Here is a 16041-nt window from a genome sequence, read left to right as displayed (position 1 = left end):
TACCTCCAGGAAACCCTCCACCCACCCACACTCCCAGAGCCAACAATACTCCATCCACTTTACCTTAGGTGCCAGGTATGAGCAGGTCACCCAGGCTTTGATGTCATCTGTGATGGTGCGGGGAGGCAGGCAGCAGTTTTACCTGGAGGAGCAGGAAGCGCAGGGGAGGAGCAGATCAGTTAAACTACATTCCCTCTAAGGAAAACACAAGGGAAATGCCTTTCCCCTCAGCAGCAAGGTTTTGAATCCCTACAGAGCTGCAAACCTCTTTGTGCAGTGCATATCAATCGTGGGCAGCTACAAGGAGCCACAGCTCCTGCCTTTGCCTTGGGGTTTGTTGGAGGCTCTGCTGTGAGCCTCCTAAAAAAACTTCCAGAATCCTAAAGCAGCACAAAAATGCAGCTGTGGTAGCACTGGAGAGAAGGTGTTGCATTGATGCAGGCGCTCACTGACATATGCATGTGTACATATGTGTGTGTGTGTGTATATACCTGTATCTATTTGTACATATATCTGTATCTATAGAGATCTGTATCAGGTTCTTCCATGTCCAGAGCGCTGGGGAGGGCTCAGCTCTCAGCTGCTCAGTGTCCAGCACCTCATGGGGTGGGCACCAGCTGGCACTTCCCCAAGTGCACACCTGTGCAAACACGCTCTCCCAGTGGCTGAGCCCTGCCCACAAACCCGCCAGGCCTGGTGCTGGTGCCACAGTGACACCAGGGTGACAGCCATGCCACGTCACCAGCTGTGTGCTGCACTCCCTGTCCCCCACACCCGTGCCGTGGAGCTCTCCCTGCTCCAGGCTGAGGCAGAGCCTCGCCAGCCAGGCCCCTCCTGCCCTACCTGGGGCCACGCCGGGTGGCAGCGGTGACGAGCCGGGTCCTGCTCGCGGGGCCACTTCAGTGGCAGAAGCAGCGTCAGCCGCAGTCCAGTGGTGGCCACAGTGACCAGTCCAGCTCTGGGCCCAGAGCAGCAGACCCAGGTGTTCCTCCAGGCACGGGCATGGCACAGGCTGCCACGCTGAGCTGTGGCCTCCAGCAGAAGGGGGACAGCCCTCTCCAGGCAATCCCTGAGTCTCAGCACCCAGTGCCTACCCTGGCAGGGAGGGGGTGACACCAGCAGCACCCCGGGGTGAGGGGCAGCCCCACAGCTCAGGGCTGGAGTCAGCAATGGTCAGAGCAGGGGGGTGGGGAGTGTCCATGGGTGCAAGGTAGCTCAGAGTTCCATGGGGCTATTCCATGGGGCCATGCAGCCAGGAACAGGGCCAGCTCTGTGCTGCCAGGGCTGACCAGAGGGTACAGGGCAGGAGGTGGTGTCAGGGCACTCCAAGGGCCTCAGAGCTGGGCACAGGGGTTCAGGCCACTGCGGGGTATACAGGGGCCCATGGATGGGCTGGGGGTGGAGAGGGGCACTTAGGAGCCCTGTCTGGGCTGGAGACTGATGCCATGCAGGGATCAGACCCCTGGGAACCTCAGCTGTCCTGGGGTGGGGTGTCACTCAAGCCAGGCACTGGTTGTGGAATCAGTGCTGGGTCCATGTGTCAGTGCAGGGGAGCCAAGGGGCAGTGTCCCCTGCCCAGACAAGCAGCTGGAGCAGAGGATTAGAAGGTCTGAGCTGACTGCTGGAGTGTGGACAGCACCCCTGAGGGAAAGGGGCCAGGGGTCAGGTGGGACAGCAGGGCTGGCAGGGCAGCTGCCCTGTCCCACACTGCCGGAGCTGAGCCACAGGTGGCAGCCAGGGTCAGCCAAGAGCAAAGATCATCAGACACATCCACGGCGATGAGGTCCGAGGTGGAGCCAGGAAGGTGAGTCAGCCAGGAAGGGAGGTCAGGATCAGGTCCAGGGACAGCAACCAGGGTCAGCCACAGTCTAAGGATCACTAGGCAAGTCCATAATGATGGGCAAAGGCCGCGGTCAAGCTGGGAAGTCAGTCTGTGGGCCAAGGTCCAGCTTCAGATTACTGGGGTCAATGGCCAGGCACAGGCATGGCTGTTGCTCTGACCAGGCCCCAGCAACAAAACTTCCACCCACTCTCCAGCAGGGATGGCCAGGGCCTCCCAGCCTGGGCACATGGCAGCACTGCCCCACAGGTGCTCTCTGAGCTGTCCCCAAGCCCATGGAGTGAAGCCCCATCACCTGGGGATGGAGGGGGAATGGAGGAGTGCAATAATGACACTCATTTTCTCTGGTGGCAGCAGCAGGATGCCCATCTGCCACAGGCACAGAGCAGCAGCTGGGCTGGCAGGGACATTGCCCAGCAGCTGCTCCAAGCCAGCCACCCCCCCAGGATGCCCAGAGCTTTTGCTTGGTGACAGTGAGTGACGTACCTGGAAGAGCCTGTTGCACTCCATTATCATGTGGGCCAAGCCCTGCGTTGCTGCCAGGTTCTCATTCAGCTCCCTCTGGTCTGGCTTCCCCAAGCTGCACTTCCTCTGACTGGATCTAGGAGAGGGGAAGGTGAGAGGAAGGCTGAGTGAGCAAAGTGCTGGGAACCGCACAAAACACTCTGCACTGAAGGACCTGCATGGCCATGCAGGGCTCATGCAATGTGACCCTGAAGGTCAATTCCCTCCCAGCACATCCCAAAGGTATCTATGGCACTACTGACCAGTAGTAATGGACACCCAAGAAAGTCAAGTCAAAGAATTTATTCCCCAAACACATCATCACACACTTGGCCAAGAACAACAATGACCCCAAGCTTATTTGTGTATAATCTTCAATATCAAGCTCCTTTGATACCTGCAAAGCCCATGTAGAACATTTTAAATCCTTTGGCCCAAAGCACACCCAACAGTTTCAAAAACAATCCCCTCTTTTAATTCATGCTAGTGGTATTACATCATTAGTCCTGGCTTCTGAAACTTTTATCTATGTACATTCCTGCCAAATGGCTTGAAAATTGGGTGGAAGATAATAGTCCTCAGTGCTGCTCCTCAGAGTCAGACCTGTCAGCTTGAAGCCTTTGAAGTGGGAACCGTGCACCAAGGCATTAATGCACAGTTACAGCAGAGCTGCAGCTTCAAAGCATCCTGGCTTCTAAACACTGACAACAAAGAGAAAACTCCATTGCTATCTTTGGTCCTAACATTTCAGAGCAGCGCTGATGTAAAGCAAAGAGGAACAAGTCCCAGAGTGTAGCTCCCAGGAGCTCAGACAACACAGCAATCCAGCAGGATCTGCTGCCACCACTCCATCACATCCCCAGGTGCCCTCACAGTGGCCTGTGGCTCCCTTGCCGTGTGCCAGCTCAGCACAGGGATGCCTGAGGCATTTTCTGATGTTTTGTGACATTGAAAAGAAAATCCTCAGTGTTTTCTTTCCCTTCCCCTGTGCTGTCCAGAGCCTGAAAGATGCCAACAGCACATCTGACAGCTCCTGCTTTGGGACTAGTCCTCCCCTGCAGATCCCCAAGTGAGGCGCTCAGCTCGCTACGCTGTGGGGAGCACGATGCCTCCTGCACAGCCAGCTGTGCTCTCCTGCCCTGATCCTGCTGTCCACAGCCCAGGAGCACCAGCAGAGCAAACAGCCCTGCCTCAGGAGGCCAGATAAGGCATGAATGCTCTCAGAGATTATTTGTCTACTTTGGCCCAAGGGCACCTTCCTCCCTGCACGTACAAACAGGGGATGTTATGCAGATCCTTTTATGTTATCCAGATACTTTTACTTATTAAGTAAATTTACAGAATCCCTGTGGCTCAATTTGGCAGGAATGATCCCCTTATCACCCAGCAGAACCAGTGCCAGAAGCTGCCTCAGTCTGCCAGGTACCTGCAGGGCCTTCTGGCCACACCTGGGCTCAGGTGGCCAGTGCAGGAGCACATTTCCAATGGCCAGCACCACTTTAATGGCAGCAGTGAGTCTCATGCTGGGCAACCAGGGGAGTGCAGCAGTGGTGAGGGACACACAGACTGGTCAGGAGCATGGCAACGGGGCCTCACCACAGCCCTCTGCACTGGGCAGTGAGCGGCCACATTGTTCCACACACTGCAGGCAGCTCCTGCTGCACCTGAGCAATGGGATTTATGGCAAACCCCAAGGCACACACAGTCTGTTTCCCCCTCAAAATCAGACACTGAGCCTAGGCCAGCTACAGGAAGCATTGCTCCAGCAAGAGCACTGGGGACAGCAGCAGTGCCAGCATCAGGTGCCAATACCTGGTTGAGGAGGAGGAACTGTCCCGCCTCAGGGTGTTGAGGTGAAACAAAGAAGGTGCCAGACAGACAGCAATGTTGGTTGGAGTCATCTGGTTTTCCTCAACAAAAGCCACCACATCTCGCAGGAAGAACAGGAGGATTTTCAAAGCTTCTCGGTTTTCCTTCGGGAGAAGCAGAATAGCAGCCTGGACAGCCTGAAACTGCTCGTCCTTCGGCACGTCTGAAACCATAAACCATGACAAAAATCACTTGTGAGCTGCAGAAAGAGCATCCATCAGCAGGGTCCCAAGCAGGGCACTGAGCTTGTAGGTTCATCCATTTCCCTGTCCCAAGCTCACAGCAGACAAGGAAAGGCCATTATCCCATCACACATGAACCATTTCTCCTAGAGCCTGTCAAGTGCCTGTTCACACCCAGGGATGCTGCTGCCTGACTTGCAATTTATCTTGAACACCATGCTAATGAACATATCCTGAACTGAGTCACAACCCAAATAAGGACCTGTCTCCCCATAAAATATTACTCTGCAGTGATACTTTGGAGCTGCTCTACTGTCCTTTCCTTTCAGCTCCAAGCATGAAGAGAACAGATGCTCTCAGATAACTCAATTCAGAGACCAGTGTTTTGCCAACAGATTTTAATTCACACTAACCCCCACTGAGACTGTCTGGCCAAACAGCTCTGGCAGGAGGGTGGGTCTGGTTCATCCTGACACGCATCCCCAGCACAAGGATTTCTCCAATTAACACCACTGCAAAGGGCAGAAGGTCACTTCTCCTTCCCTTCAGGTGGAAGCACATACATAGAACACACAAAACAGACTTCTTGGTGAAAGCAGCACAATTCTTCTCTCCAAAAGAGTAATTTAATTTGTGCACTTGCTCCAGAAGATAAAATTTGGGCATTTGCTGTTTCTCTCCCAAAACAAGAGACAGGAGGTAGACAGTGGCCAGATTACAATAATTGGAAGAAAGCAGCTAAACATGCTTTGGACATGGGAATTGTAGACCTCCTTACAAAGGAGGATTTGTGAATGCAAGAAGAAAACTTATTTCAAACAAATAAATCATTTTCAGACAAAATTTTAAAACCCTGGCAGGTGATGAAATAAAATCCAACAGAATTTTCATGAACCTACACTGTACACAGAACAGCAGCTGGTCATTGACTTTGGTCAATAAAAGCCACATGGGTTAGGCTGCAACACCAGTCCTCTCAAAAAGATTAAAATTTGTCTTTTAAAACCTTTTCTCAAAAGCAGAAGGAACTTGTCTGTCCCACCAACATTATTAGCCCTACTTCAAGCTCCTTCCCCAGTCCATCTGCTTTTTGAAAGTGCCTTGAGGGCAAAGTACTGGAAACAGAACCTGTTCAAACTGTATTAAATGCAATATTTCAGCTTTGTGTTTCCTTGGTTTTTGGGTTGAGTCTCAAGGACAGTAACAGTGTGAGCACAGGCAGAAAGCTGCTGGCATTTCCCAGCTGTTTCACAGCAGCTGTTCTTGGGCACTTAATAAAGAAATATATCAATACATCAGGTCTTCTCGCTCAAGGAGTTAGGACACACCATAAACAAGGGGACCAGGTTATTTCTTAATTATGCACAAGGAAATAACTGTTTAAAAGCACAGTTTAAGGGGGATGCTGCAGCACTTCACTACACTCATCCCTCAGGGAAGAGAACTCGCTGGTTCATGGGATGCAGACTGGAAGCTCCCAAGTCCAGAGCCACAATGAACACATCTTGTCAGAAATGTCCTGCCTGACTTGTCTCCTCTGCAGGGGGACTTGGCACTAGTCCTGGTCTGGCCACTGCCTTGTACAGCTGAACATTAAGATAGCCAAGGCACTGGAAAATGTCAGTGTTAGCTACAGGGGACAGGAAAGAAGATGACATATGGACTCCATCATTCAGAAGGCTAATTCTTTTTTATCAAGAAATTCATTGATTTTTTTGTACCCTAGTTCACTACAGGTGGACTTGATTAGTCCTTTAATTAAAACACCATCACCATTGGTTAATAATTGGTTAATCTGGTAAACAAATTTCCATAACACATTCCATATGTTCACAACACCAGGTGCAGCAAGTTAGGCTAAGAATTGTTTATCATTCTTTTCTCTGATTTTTTTACAGCCTTTCCTAGGATGATGCCTGGGAAAGTTGTGTGCTTCTCTCTGTGACCAGAGAGCTGCCACCACAGGAGAATGCCAGTTTTTGGTACCTACACTGGTAGATGTGGAGGAAGGATTCACAGAGCCTGCTGGTGAATATAGGCTCAGGAAGGTCTCGGAAATACTGCTTCACCATATCTGCCACGTCAAATGCTGACTGCCCCTCGTAACAGACATTGTTTGGGTTGGTTTCATTCATTTCTCTTAAAGACAGGATCCTGGATTTAACACCGGATTTTCGGAACAGGCCAACCTGTGGGTAAAAGAAATTATTAGAGACAAAGAGAGGAATCACTGGGAATCAAAATTTTGACAAACAAGTGATCCTTCACCTTCCTTCTAACAGCAAATATCCTGTGACAGTGGGATATGTCCTATGAACACCAAAATACTTTTGTATCATTAGAAGCCACGTGGATATTTCTCTGAGGCAAATCATGCCTGGTGCCCACAGAATCAGCTGTGACATCCCAATTTTCATCTTTGTTTGGCTTTTATTTAATTCAAAAATACTCATTTTGCCTTTTAAAATCACTACCATTGACATATGTCCATTCTTTTGGGCAGGCTGTGTTTACACATGGCAACTCTCAGTTTCAAATGCAGCAATGTGTGTCCACCAATCACAAACATACATCGAGTGCTGGCTTACACAAACTGACTGTGAGATGCACAAGGCTCCCTGTAACACCTGATATATCTAATCCTTCCACAGGCTGGCAAAGGGATGCCATTTTGAAGGAAATTTTGATGTTCTTTTTAATGTGATTGTCAACTGAGTGAGATTTAGGAGTTTCCCATGATCTCGACCCACCAAAACTTCTGGTGACAGTTTTACTCTGTGCCACTGAGACAATATTTACACTCTCTGGTTTATTTATATGAACTGAATGGATACCATAACCTCAAAATGAAAAACACTTGCATTGTCACTTCACACAAGTGAAGTCACACAATTTTGCACTTTGGCATCAATGGAAAAAGCACAGGAAGAAAAGTCTTCTCTTTAACTAATAATGTCTCATGTCACAAGGTCTTCATTTCTGCACCTATGCTATGGGAACACCATATACAGCACATACTTCCTCTGCCATCTCCACTCAGGGGATAAATACACAGCTGAGCTCCAGAAAACGTTGTAACAGGCACTGCTGTAATGTTTTCTCTCTGCTTAGTGGTGCATTTCAGCTGAAACAAGACTAATTTTCACATTAGCTCTGGCACTACCAGCAGCCACAGAACAGAGGAAACGATGACATTGTCTGGCAGATTTGCCTCCTTGGGGAGCAGAGGCATGACACCTCCCCAGGCAAAGACAGCCTGACTGCCTGCACCAAGAGTCTTTCAGTGAGGGAAGGCACAAAAACACAGCACAGGGCTAAAGGTACTCCCAGAGGAAATCAGCACTGGTATTTCCTCACAGGCCACCTGCTCAGAGCTACACCTTCTGTGTATTCAGAGCCTTAGGGTGTAAAAACGTCCTTCACAAAAGTATGAAAGAGAGTCTGCTTCCCTGGAGCAGATCTGTTCATGGCCCAGAGCTCCTCTGGGCTGCCTCGAGTTCATACCTGGTCAAGAAAGTGGCTTCTCAGATACTCCAGGGCTTGCAGGATGCCATTGGGCAGGGGGTGGCTTGTTCGCTGCACATTCAGAAGTAAAGGAACCCCAAACACATTTTTGTCCTTGTAGTCTGAGGCTTTTGGCTTTTTAATGAACTTTGGTATGGTCCTGGAAACAAAACCATGTAGATACAACTTAGTAGGTGTCCAGCACATTGCACCTGCTCCTTCACACTCATCAGAAAAGGCTGAGCTGCACCTTGTCACAACCCCAAATTCTGCCACACACCTGCACACACAGCATCAGGAGGGAGAGAAAATCAGCAAAGGCAATTACAGGGATGACTTCCTCATTTCATTGCTGAAATTAACTTTAATAAAGCATCCTCATGGGAAATACATTCCATACAGGACTGCAGGGTTTTTTCATTCTTTATATATTCAAGTACCAGCTCCCGATCACAAAATGTATGTAAGTTCTCTGAGTGTCTGAATTTGTCACTGGTTTAGGTCAAACAGACAGTGCTGAAGGGCTGGATCCTCAGTCCCGCCAACTCTCACCTCAGATGCCAGGTCCTGGGATGGTCCCCTGAAAAAGCCCTGCAATTGGGCAAATCTAAAGAGAAACTGATGTACCTTGAAATCAGCAACAGCACAACCAGCAGCGAGGGGCAAAGTACAGCCCAGAGCAGAGGAAATCCTGAGCCATGGAAATAACCATGAAGCTGCTGGCAATTTAATAGGATGAAATTCTTCATCCTGAACATGTGCAATGTAGGCAGACAAGGAAATTCACATGCTTACATCAACTCCTCTCCAACCAGCTCAGGTTGTTTTAATATCAGACAACTTACCAGTTCCAGCCCTGCTTACTGGAAGGGGAATATCTGTCCATTAAAGCTGTGAGTTTCAACAGTGCCAGCTTTTGTGTGCGGGCCAGCTGGGCAGCTGACTGGCCATCAGTCTGGAGGGAAAGGCTTTCCAGGTTCTCTTCCACAGACCAGTGCTGCTTCCCGTGCCTATGGGAGAAATATTGCTTAACCTTAGACCGTTTCCACCATCCCTGCTTGCTACCTGCATCCGTGAAGCACCCAAGACTCTAAATGTTATTTGCACTTATATAGTTATTTGCACTTAAACAAGGTACTCCCCATCCAGGAGGGCCTCTGGCAATACAAACTGCTTCCTGATTCCAATGCCTGAGTGCTCATGCAGATTTTGAGTGTCCTACTTTCAGCAGAGGTCAGATATTGGTGCCTGTGGAGCAGTACCTGCCACCAGCAATGCAGACCTTGCTGCCTAGGACAGACTTTAGAATACTTTGTTCTGGCAAATCAATTCTGTTTAGAGTGGACAGAATCAAAGGCAAACCCAAGGATGCTGACCTGTTGGTCTTTTGAGAGTCTGTGATGCATGTCAGGTCTGCAGAGCCAATCTCCTTGCCCAGGCCACAGCTGCTCTCTCCCTCAGCCTCCCCTGCTGTCTTATCTTCTGAGCCCTCTGTTTCTACAGAGCTTTCTTTAGGGGAGGGTGGATACAAAGAGGTCAAGTCACTGGCAAAGTCAGAATCCCCATCATCTGATAATTTCTCTGTCCACTGATCAACCAGCTTCTTGAGACCATTGACATCTGCTATGACACTGTTCAGCTCTGAGAAAACGTCGTCGTCGCCGACTTGCGCGGCCTCCAGACCCTGCAGGTCGGGGCTGGGCATGTTGTCATACACACTCAGCCTGTGATCCCTGCCCAGCACAGGGCTCCTGGTGCCCCTGGGGTCCCTGGAACCGCTTCTGCTCCGGCTCCTCCTGCACCCGTGGAAGCTCCCTGTTCTCCAGTTGACAGAAGAGCTGTCTGCTGGACACAGGGAGCTGTCTGTAAGTACTGTGGGGAAGGTGCCAGGTTTGTGGCCTTGTGGTATTTGAAACATCTGGCTCTTTTGTACCGTCGTGTCATTTTTTAGGTTTTGCTGGGATCGACCATTCCCCAGCTTGCTGGTGTCCATGTGCTCTGCACAGGTCCCCCTTCCTCCACAGGGGCTGCCTGGTTTTATAACAGGGCTTGGAGTGCTCCCTGTGCTGCTGTTTACAGACTGATTGCTGCTGTTGCAGCTCTGGGGAGAAAAGGAAGAATTGTTCTTTGTTCGGATGCCAGAGAGGTCAGAAATATTTACACAGTTCAGCATCTTCATCTTTTCTTCATTAAGTCCTTCCAGAAGAACAGGTTCACTTATTATGGGTCTGGCCTTTGACTGACCACTCCTTAAATTGCAGCTCCTTAAGTGCAGCTTCTCCATTTTCTTCAGAAGGCTCTTCCTCTTTTTGGATGGTGACTTATCCAAAAGCTTCTCCTCACTGGTGATATTTAAAAATTCACCGGGGGGAGGAGAACAACTAAAAGCAGAGTCCAGTGAAGGTACCTTAACTGAGGAACATCTTGAGGAGCTCGTGCTGGTTTCCACATCTTCAAAAGGTTTTTGGGAGTTAACAATGTCACTGTCAGCACTGCTGGTGCTGTGAATTGAGGACACATCGTGCTTCTCACCATGATCCAGAAAGACATTATCCTCGTTGTTGATGATCTTCAACACTGGGCTGCCTGGGGTGGGAGCACCAGCCCCTTCCTCTGCTGGGAATCCTGCCAGGCTCTCGATGCGAGACCACCGCTGGCTGCACCTCTCATAAGCCCATCTGTCACTTATTGCACAAGGTTCATCATCTTCTGAGTCGTCACTCTTAGAAGGAGAAAAAAAAACAACACCAGTTCAAGGGCAAAGTTTGGCAAATTTTAAATTACAAAAACCAGTTTAACATAAAAAATAGACTTAAATTTTCTACCGACTTCCAAAACCCCCATGACCAACATATGGAAATGTGACCATTCAGACACTGAAGGTCTGCCCTAAGTTAGCTGAAAAACATGCTGACAAATGATGCCCAAGCATGCTGATAAATCTGGGAAGGTGACCACAGGAAAAAGTGACAGATTTGATCTAAGGGTGAAAAATCCTGGTTTGTGGCAAATCCAAGGGTTTTGAAAGATGATTGTATTGGGTTTACACTGCCTTTCCTAAAGTCAAACAAATCAAACACTCTCACACTTCTGTGACCAAAACTCATCCATTTTCAGGTAAAGAAGTGTTTAGCTGTGGGACTGTGGCACCCTTTTGGAGCCCTCAGCCTCCCTTGCCACCTGCATCAGCTGTCCCTTTGCTGGAGTGTCCCCACTCTGAGGCAACACTGGGAGAGTGAAACATTGGAGAGATGGGAGCCACCTGTCTCTTCTCTCTGGGCTCTCTTGCCCCATTCTGCCCTAAGAGAGAGCAGAACTCTCCAAAACCCAGATATTTTTCCAGAAGATGGCATAATTTTCTCACTAGTCCTGCAGTCAATCCAGGGTGGCTCAGAAGCTTTGCAGAGCTGGTGCTGCCCAGCCAAGCTGTGGCCACCACTCTAACTTAGCTTCAGGGGCAGAGCACAAAGACAGCACAGCTAAAACCTACCCAGCTTGTATTGGCTGAACATTTGGATTGCGCTTTTAATTTCTTTGTTAAATCAACAGGAGTGAAATTTCACTTACAGCACTTAAATGAGGTGGGAAACTACTTAAGAAAGCAATGATAGCCATGCTGAGATGAGGCTCTGGGGCAACTGTTGGACAGTAATATGTGCCAAATCAAATTTTAAACGTGTTTCAAAAGCCACCCCTAACCTGCCTTGCAAAGTTTCAAATCCCTATGTTTTCTCAACATAATGCAAATAGCAGAGCTTCGTGGGATGGAATAGAAAGGAAAGTTCAGAAATTGCTAATGCTTCATGCACTTTTAAGCCCAGGTGTTTGGTACAATAGCTAAACACATCTTTAATGAGAACAGCAACTGTATGTTACAGACATACCCGTTTCCTATCACGGCTTATTTCCACTTTCATTGATGCATACTTGTTCAATGTGTTCAACCTTCTAGGGTTTGAGAAAAAACACAGGAGTTTTAAATTTCAACTATTTGCTTGCTTGAAAACAAACATGCACCAAACTAGGTGTGATCTTCTACCACGGAGTCTTCACTATTGTCAAAGACTGACATTCTGTTAGAGGCTCCCATACACTGGCCCCCAAAACCAGCACCAATAACAACACCATGATGTTCACACTTCCAGTTCTGCCATCTTAAAACTAGAGAAGACAACTATAATCAATCATATAATTTTAAAAAATCATAATATTAGCTTTACTGGTTGTGAAAAACTTCATATTGATTTAAGGTTTTGAAAATAAATGAAATTCTGTGTGGGCTTCTTGAAAAAAAAAATCAAGATGTTAACCTGTATCCCTGGAAGGACTGCATTATCTGTCATTTTAATTAAAGCTTGTGGAATCAGTAAGGTCCCCAGACTAGTCAATCACTTAGTTGTCAAACAATAGGTGGTATCAACAGGAGGCACCCTGAGAGTCTCCATGGTGCACCCAGGACAGAAGTGACACCAAAAAACAAAGTTCTCTCAAAATACACCCAAAGTTCTCCAATATCTGCTGTGTTTTAGGGATGTGTGTGAACAACTCCTCTTGGCGCTCTGGTGCAGGCAGAGCTGGAGTTCAGGTGACCTGACAGCACAGAAAAGGACCAGAACAGCTCACCAGGAGAAGAACTTTGCACTGCCCTAAGTGTTAGAAATCATAATTTCTGCTGAAGAAACTCTGCTAAACAATCCCACCATGAGGAGGCTGCAGTAACTGCAGTACCAATGGAAGCAGGAGCCTCCTGTTGTCCTGGTACTGTTCCATGGGGAAATTCCACAGGGCCCTGGGTCTGACTTGGCACTAGCAAGGCAGGTTCTCTTGTGTGCTCTGAACAGCTGTGACAAAGCAATAACTTCAAACCAGTACCTTTGTTTCTCTCCCAAAAAATATTCAGGAAAACAGATCTCATGCAGATAATTTCTTTCTGTCTATCTGCTGGAACAGGAGTTGGAGGAAATTCCTGCACTCCATTATACATGATCCTAGAAAGCAGCCTGCCATGCTTGCAGGGAACTGGTTATTTTTAATCAGCTTGTAGCCATTTCACATCACAAAAAAGATATTTAATGCTCAGTGTAACATCCCTGAGAGCTTGGCTGAAGAGGAAGTGCAGACATGTGCTTACTTTACCTTTTAATTCCTAAAACAACCAACTATAGTGGCACTAAACTATGCGCTGAAGTCATTTCCTTCAGTCACAGATGTGGTGACTTTGTTCCTCTCTGACAAAAGCAGAGGCATGAAAAGATGAGTAACAAGTAACTGGGGGGATGGGGGTATCAAAGATGATCCATGATTAATGTTTACCTGAACAGTGATTCAATGGCATCTCCATCTAAAAATTCATGATCTCTCCTCACAGTTTTTACATCAATGGGAAACTGCATATCTGTGAACAAAGAAGTTGAATCTCAAATCTGAGTTGTAATTGCAAAGACTTTCAATTTTGCAGCTTATTTATCACAGTTGAAATGAAACTACTTCTATTTCTATGGCTGTGCATTCCTGCAAACATTCTTCCAGCAAGTGAGGATCAGTTTCTTAGGGCAAGTGGGAGAACAAATGCAGGGATCTGCTTGCTGCTGTTATTACAGGTGGACAAGCCCTTCTGCATTTCCAGGAGCTTGCAGTTATTGAGTGCCATAGACAAGAAACACAAAATAACCTTTAGATTTGCTTTGGTTCTCTGCACCTTCTACAGAATAAAGCAGGGATTGTTTTACATGAGCCTTTGCCATGGTGAGGTGCAATGCAGCACATGAGAGTCTCTGAGCTCTAGGGAGCCTGACACATCACGCTGGGCTGGAAGCTGAAGAGTTCAGTGTTTCAGCTCCTGAGATTTAGCCTTGCACATGAGAGAACCACTGAGGTCCACATGTGTTTTCTTAGCTTATTTTATAAGCTTTATTTTCCGAGCCAGGTCAGCAAACAGCATAAACAGCAAGGTAATGCAGGGGATTAATTTTCCAGAAGCATGGCAATGCACATTTCCAACAAACAGCCTACAGAATACAATCTGCTGTAGGCAGACAGGAAGCATTTCCAGGTTTCATAGAATACAACTTTCAAACCCAGCTCTACAGGCTTGACTTCAAATTTTCAATTTTGCAGTGACCAGGGGAGGTGGGAATTAAAGCAGTTAATGTTGTTCTTTTAACTGTAGTTCTTTGATAAAATCTTTCTTAAAAATAGGTTAGCTTTTGTTACTTTCAATTATTGTAACAAAAACCATATTTTAAAGAAGAACAGTTTTAAGGCATATGCACAAGTGTGGCCTGAAAAATTATACAAGCTCTCAACAAATCCATACCTCCTCCCAAGAAATAAGCACACTTTGTAGTTTTAACAACATGAAAACATGCTGAAATTACATTTTTGACTGGCTGGCTGCTGCTGAATATTCCTCCTGAACACTTATGATTGCAAGATGATTTTTTCCAACATTCTTTTTCAAAACACCAATAAAGCAATCTCACTCAGATCACAGGCTGGAGAGCCTCAGAGGAGTTTTGGTTGCAATCAGTGGTTGGAAACATCACTTCCAGCACCCCAAGGAAAAAAAAAGGCTGGAAAAATTATAAGCAACTAAAAATAACAAAAGCAGAAATTTGACTGAGTCTAACAATAGGGAAAGAAAACCAAGGAAGATTTGGTCCTTTAAAGAATTGTTCTGAGTCCCTGCTGAGATGTCCCTTCTGCAAGGAAACACACCAGGTCACTACTTTCCTACAGGTTTGCATGAAGATATAACAGAATTTGGAAGTGCTTCCATCAGAAGTGTCAGGTTCTAAAATATATTATTTATGTGAACAATTCCACTCAAATTCAGTGTCAGCTGCTTGGCAAGTCTTTGTGATCATACCTTCAAACAGCTGAGCATACTGGGGAAATCCAGCAGCTCTCAGCCAGTCGCAGGCTTCTCTGGCTTCAATTTCTGCAATGAGAACACACAATTGTTCATGGACAGTGCTCACCAGAGTCAGTGATCAGCTAATTTCACCTTGGCACACTCTCTGAGAATCTTGTATGTTAATGTTTTATTAGGATATTGCTAAAAAGGAAAAAGTCCTTGTATCCAATGCACCTACATGCACATAGCTCTGCAATAGTCATTCATACTATTGAGATAAGCAAACACAGGACTGGTTGATTTGAACACATTCCTGGGATGCCTCACAGGGGGTAAATCAGCTGTGCCTGAGCTGGGGCAGTGGGGCATCTGCTGCAGTAGAAATGAGTGACCAGAGCAGGGTGTGGGGCACACATCTGTGCCCTCACACGGCACAGCCTGCTCATGCATTCCAGCGCTGAGAGATGGTGATAAGACACAAACAAATCCTATAAATAAACTTAAAATGCTCTCACAACTTTAATAACACTGGCCATGGCCTAAGCATTCCCAGAACAAGAGTTCTCAGGAGTACCTGTTGCTAGGGCCTATCAATATTTATTTCCTTGCCAACTACCTACTCCACTTGGCAGCCAGTGCAGCACGGCAGATGTCAAGAACTCGCTGCTGACTTTGTGACAACTGGGGAAGGCCCGTGGCCAGTACTACTGAAACACTCCCAGACAGGCAGAGCAGGACACAGCCCCACAGAACCACACACCAGGCTCCTCAAAACACAGGCAGGTCAGCAGGGGCACAAGCCCCCAGGCTCTGATCTCTGCCAGCACTGGGAGTGTCTGGGTCTGTGGAAGAAGATTCCAAAATCACTTTCTGTAGGTCTGTGCACACCCCAGCATGTGCCACACCAGATACCAACCTAAAAGCAAAGACTTTGAAAGGAACATTGTTGAGCTACCTTAAATTCCAGCATGCTCAGTAGAGAGAAACGTTTTTAAAGCACCTTAAAGAGAAGCATGATAGGCCAGAGGAACAGAGCTGCTCCTTAAAACTATTTTCTTTACACACACACTCACAGATTAGGATTCCAGGGCACTTCACATACATACCTGTTCAAATTCACTGCTTGCTTTGCTCAGACTTCTCAATTTTAAGTCATCAGTGCAATCAAACACTAACCAAAAATATCACACATCTTTCATGATTTTATTTTTCTGCTTTAAAACTTAAAATTGTTTCAATTTTCACTTAATCAAGTTGGACAATGCCATTCTAACAGAGGCTTCCCT

At 47.2% G+C, this 16041-nt stretch overlaps 1 protein-coding gene across 9 annotated transcripts in view; it reads right to left on the bottom strand.

The window, feature by feature from the left end:
* Positions 1-16041, bottom strand: part of LOC120498491 (rho GTPase-activating protein 7-like) — a 51215-nt gene that overhangs the window by 363 nt on the left and 34811 nt on the right. For 7 of the 9 annotated variants that reach the window (XM_039701313.1, XM_039701314.1, XM_039701318.1 and 4 more), the window contains 10 exons: positions 14768-14839; positions 13213-13294; positions 11784-11847; positions 9276-10621; positions 8745-8909; positions 7900-8059; positions 6386-6584; positions 4157-4376; positions 2327-2441; positions 64-142 (listed from right to left, as the gene is read on the bottom strand). In XM_039701313.1, the coding sequence (XP_039557247.1) occupies positions 104-142; positions 2327-2441; positions 4157-4376; positions 6386-6584; positions 7900-8059; positions 8745-8909; positions 9276-10621; positions 11784-11847; positions 13213-13294; positions 14768-14839 (2462 nt within the window). In that variant the 3' untranslated portion in view covers positions 64-103. Of the gene's footprint in view, positions 1-63; positions 143-843; positions 1932-2326; positions 2442-4156; positions 4377-6385; positions 6585-7899; positions 8060-8744; positions 8910-9275; positions 10622-11783; positions 11848-13212; positions 13295-14767; positions 14840-16041 lie in introns of all 9 variants that reach the window. The other 2 variants (XM_039701315.1, XM_039701323.1) reach the window with 2 other exon arrangements.

Source organism: Passer montanus, unplaced genomic scaffold (genome assembly GCF_014805655.1).
Source record: "Passer montanus isolate IOZ18808 unplaced genomic scaffold, ASM1480565v1 scaffold15, whole genome shotgun sequence".
NCBI lineage: Eukaryota > Metazoa > Chordata > Aves > Passeriformes > Passeridae > Passer > Passer montanus.
This window is presented reverse-complemented; position numbering and strand designations above follow the sequence as displayed.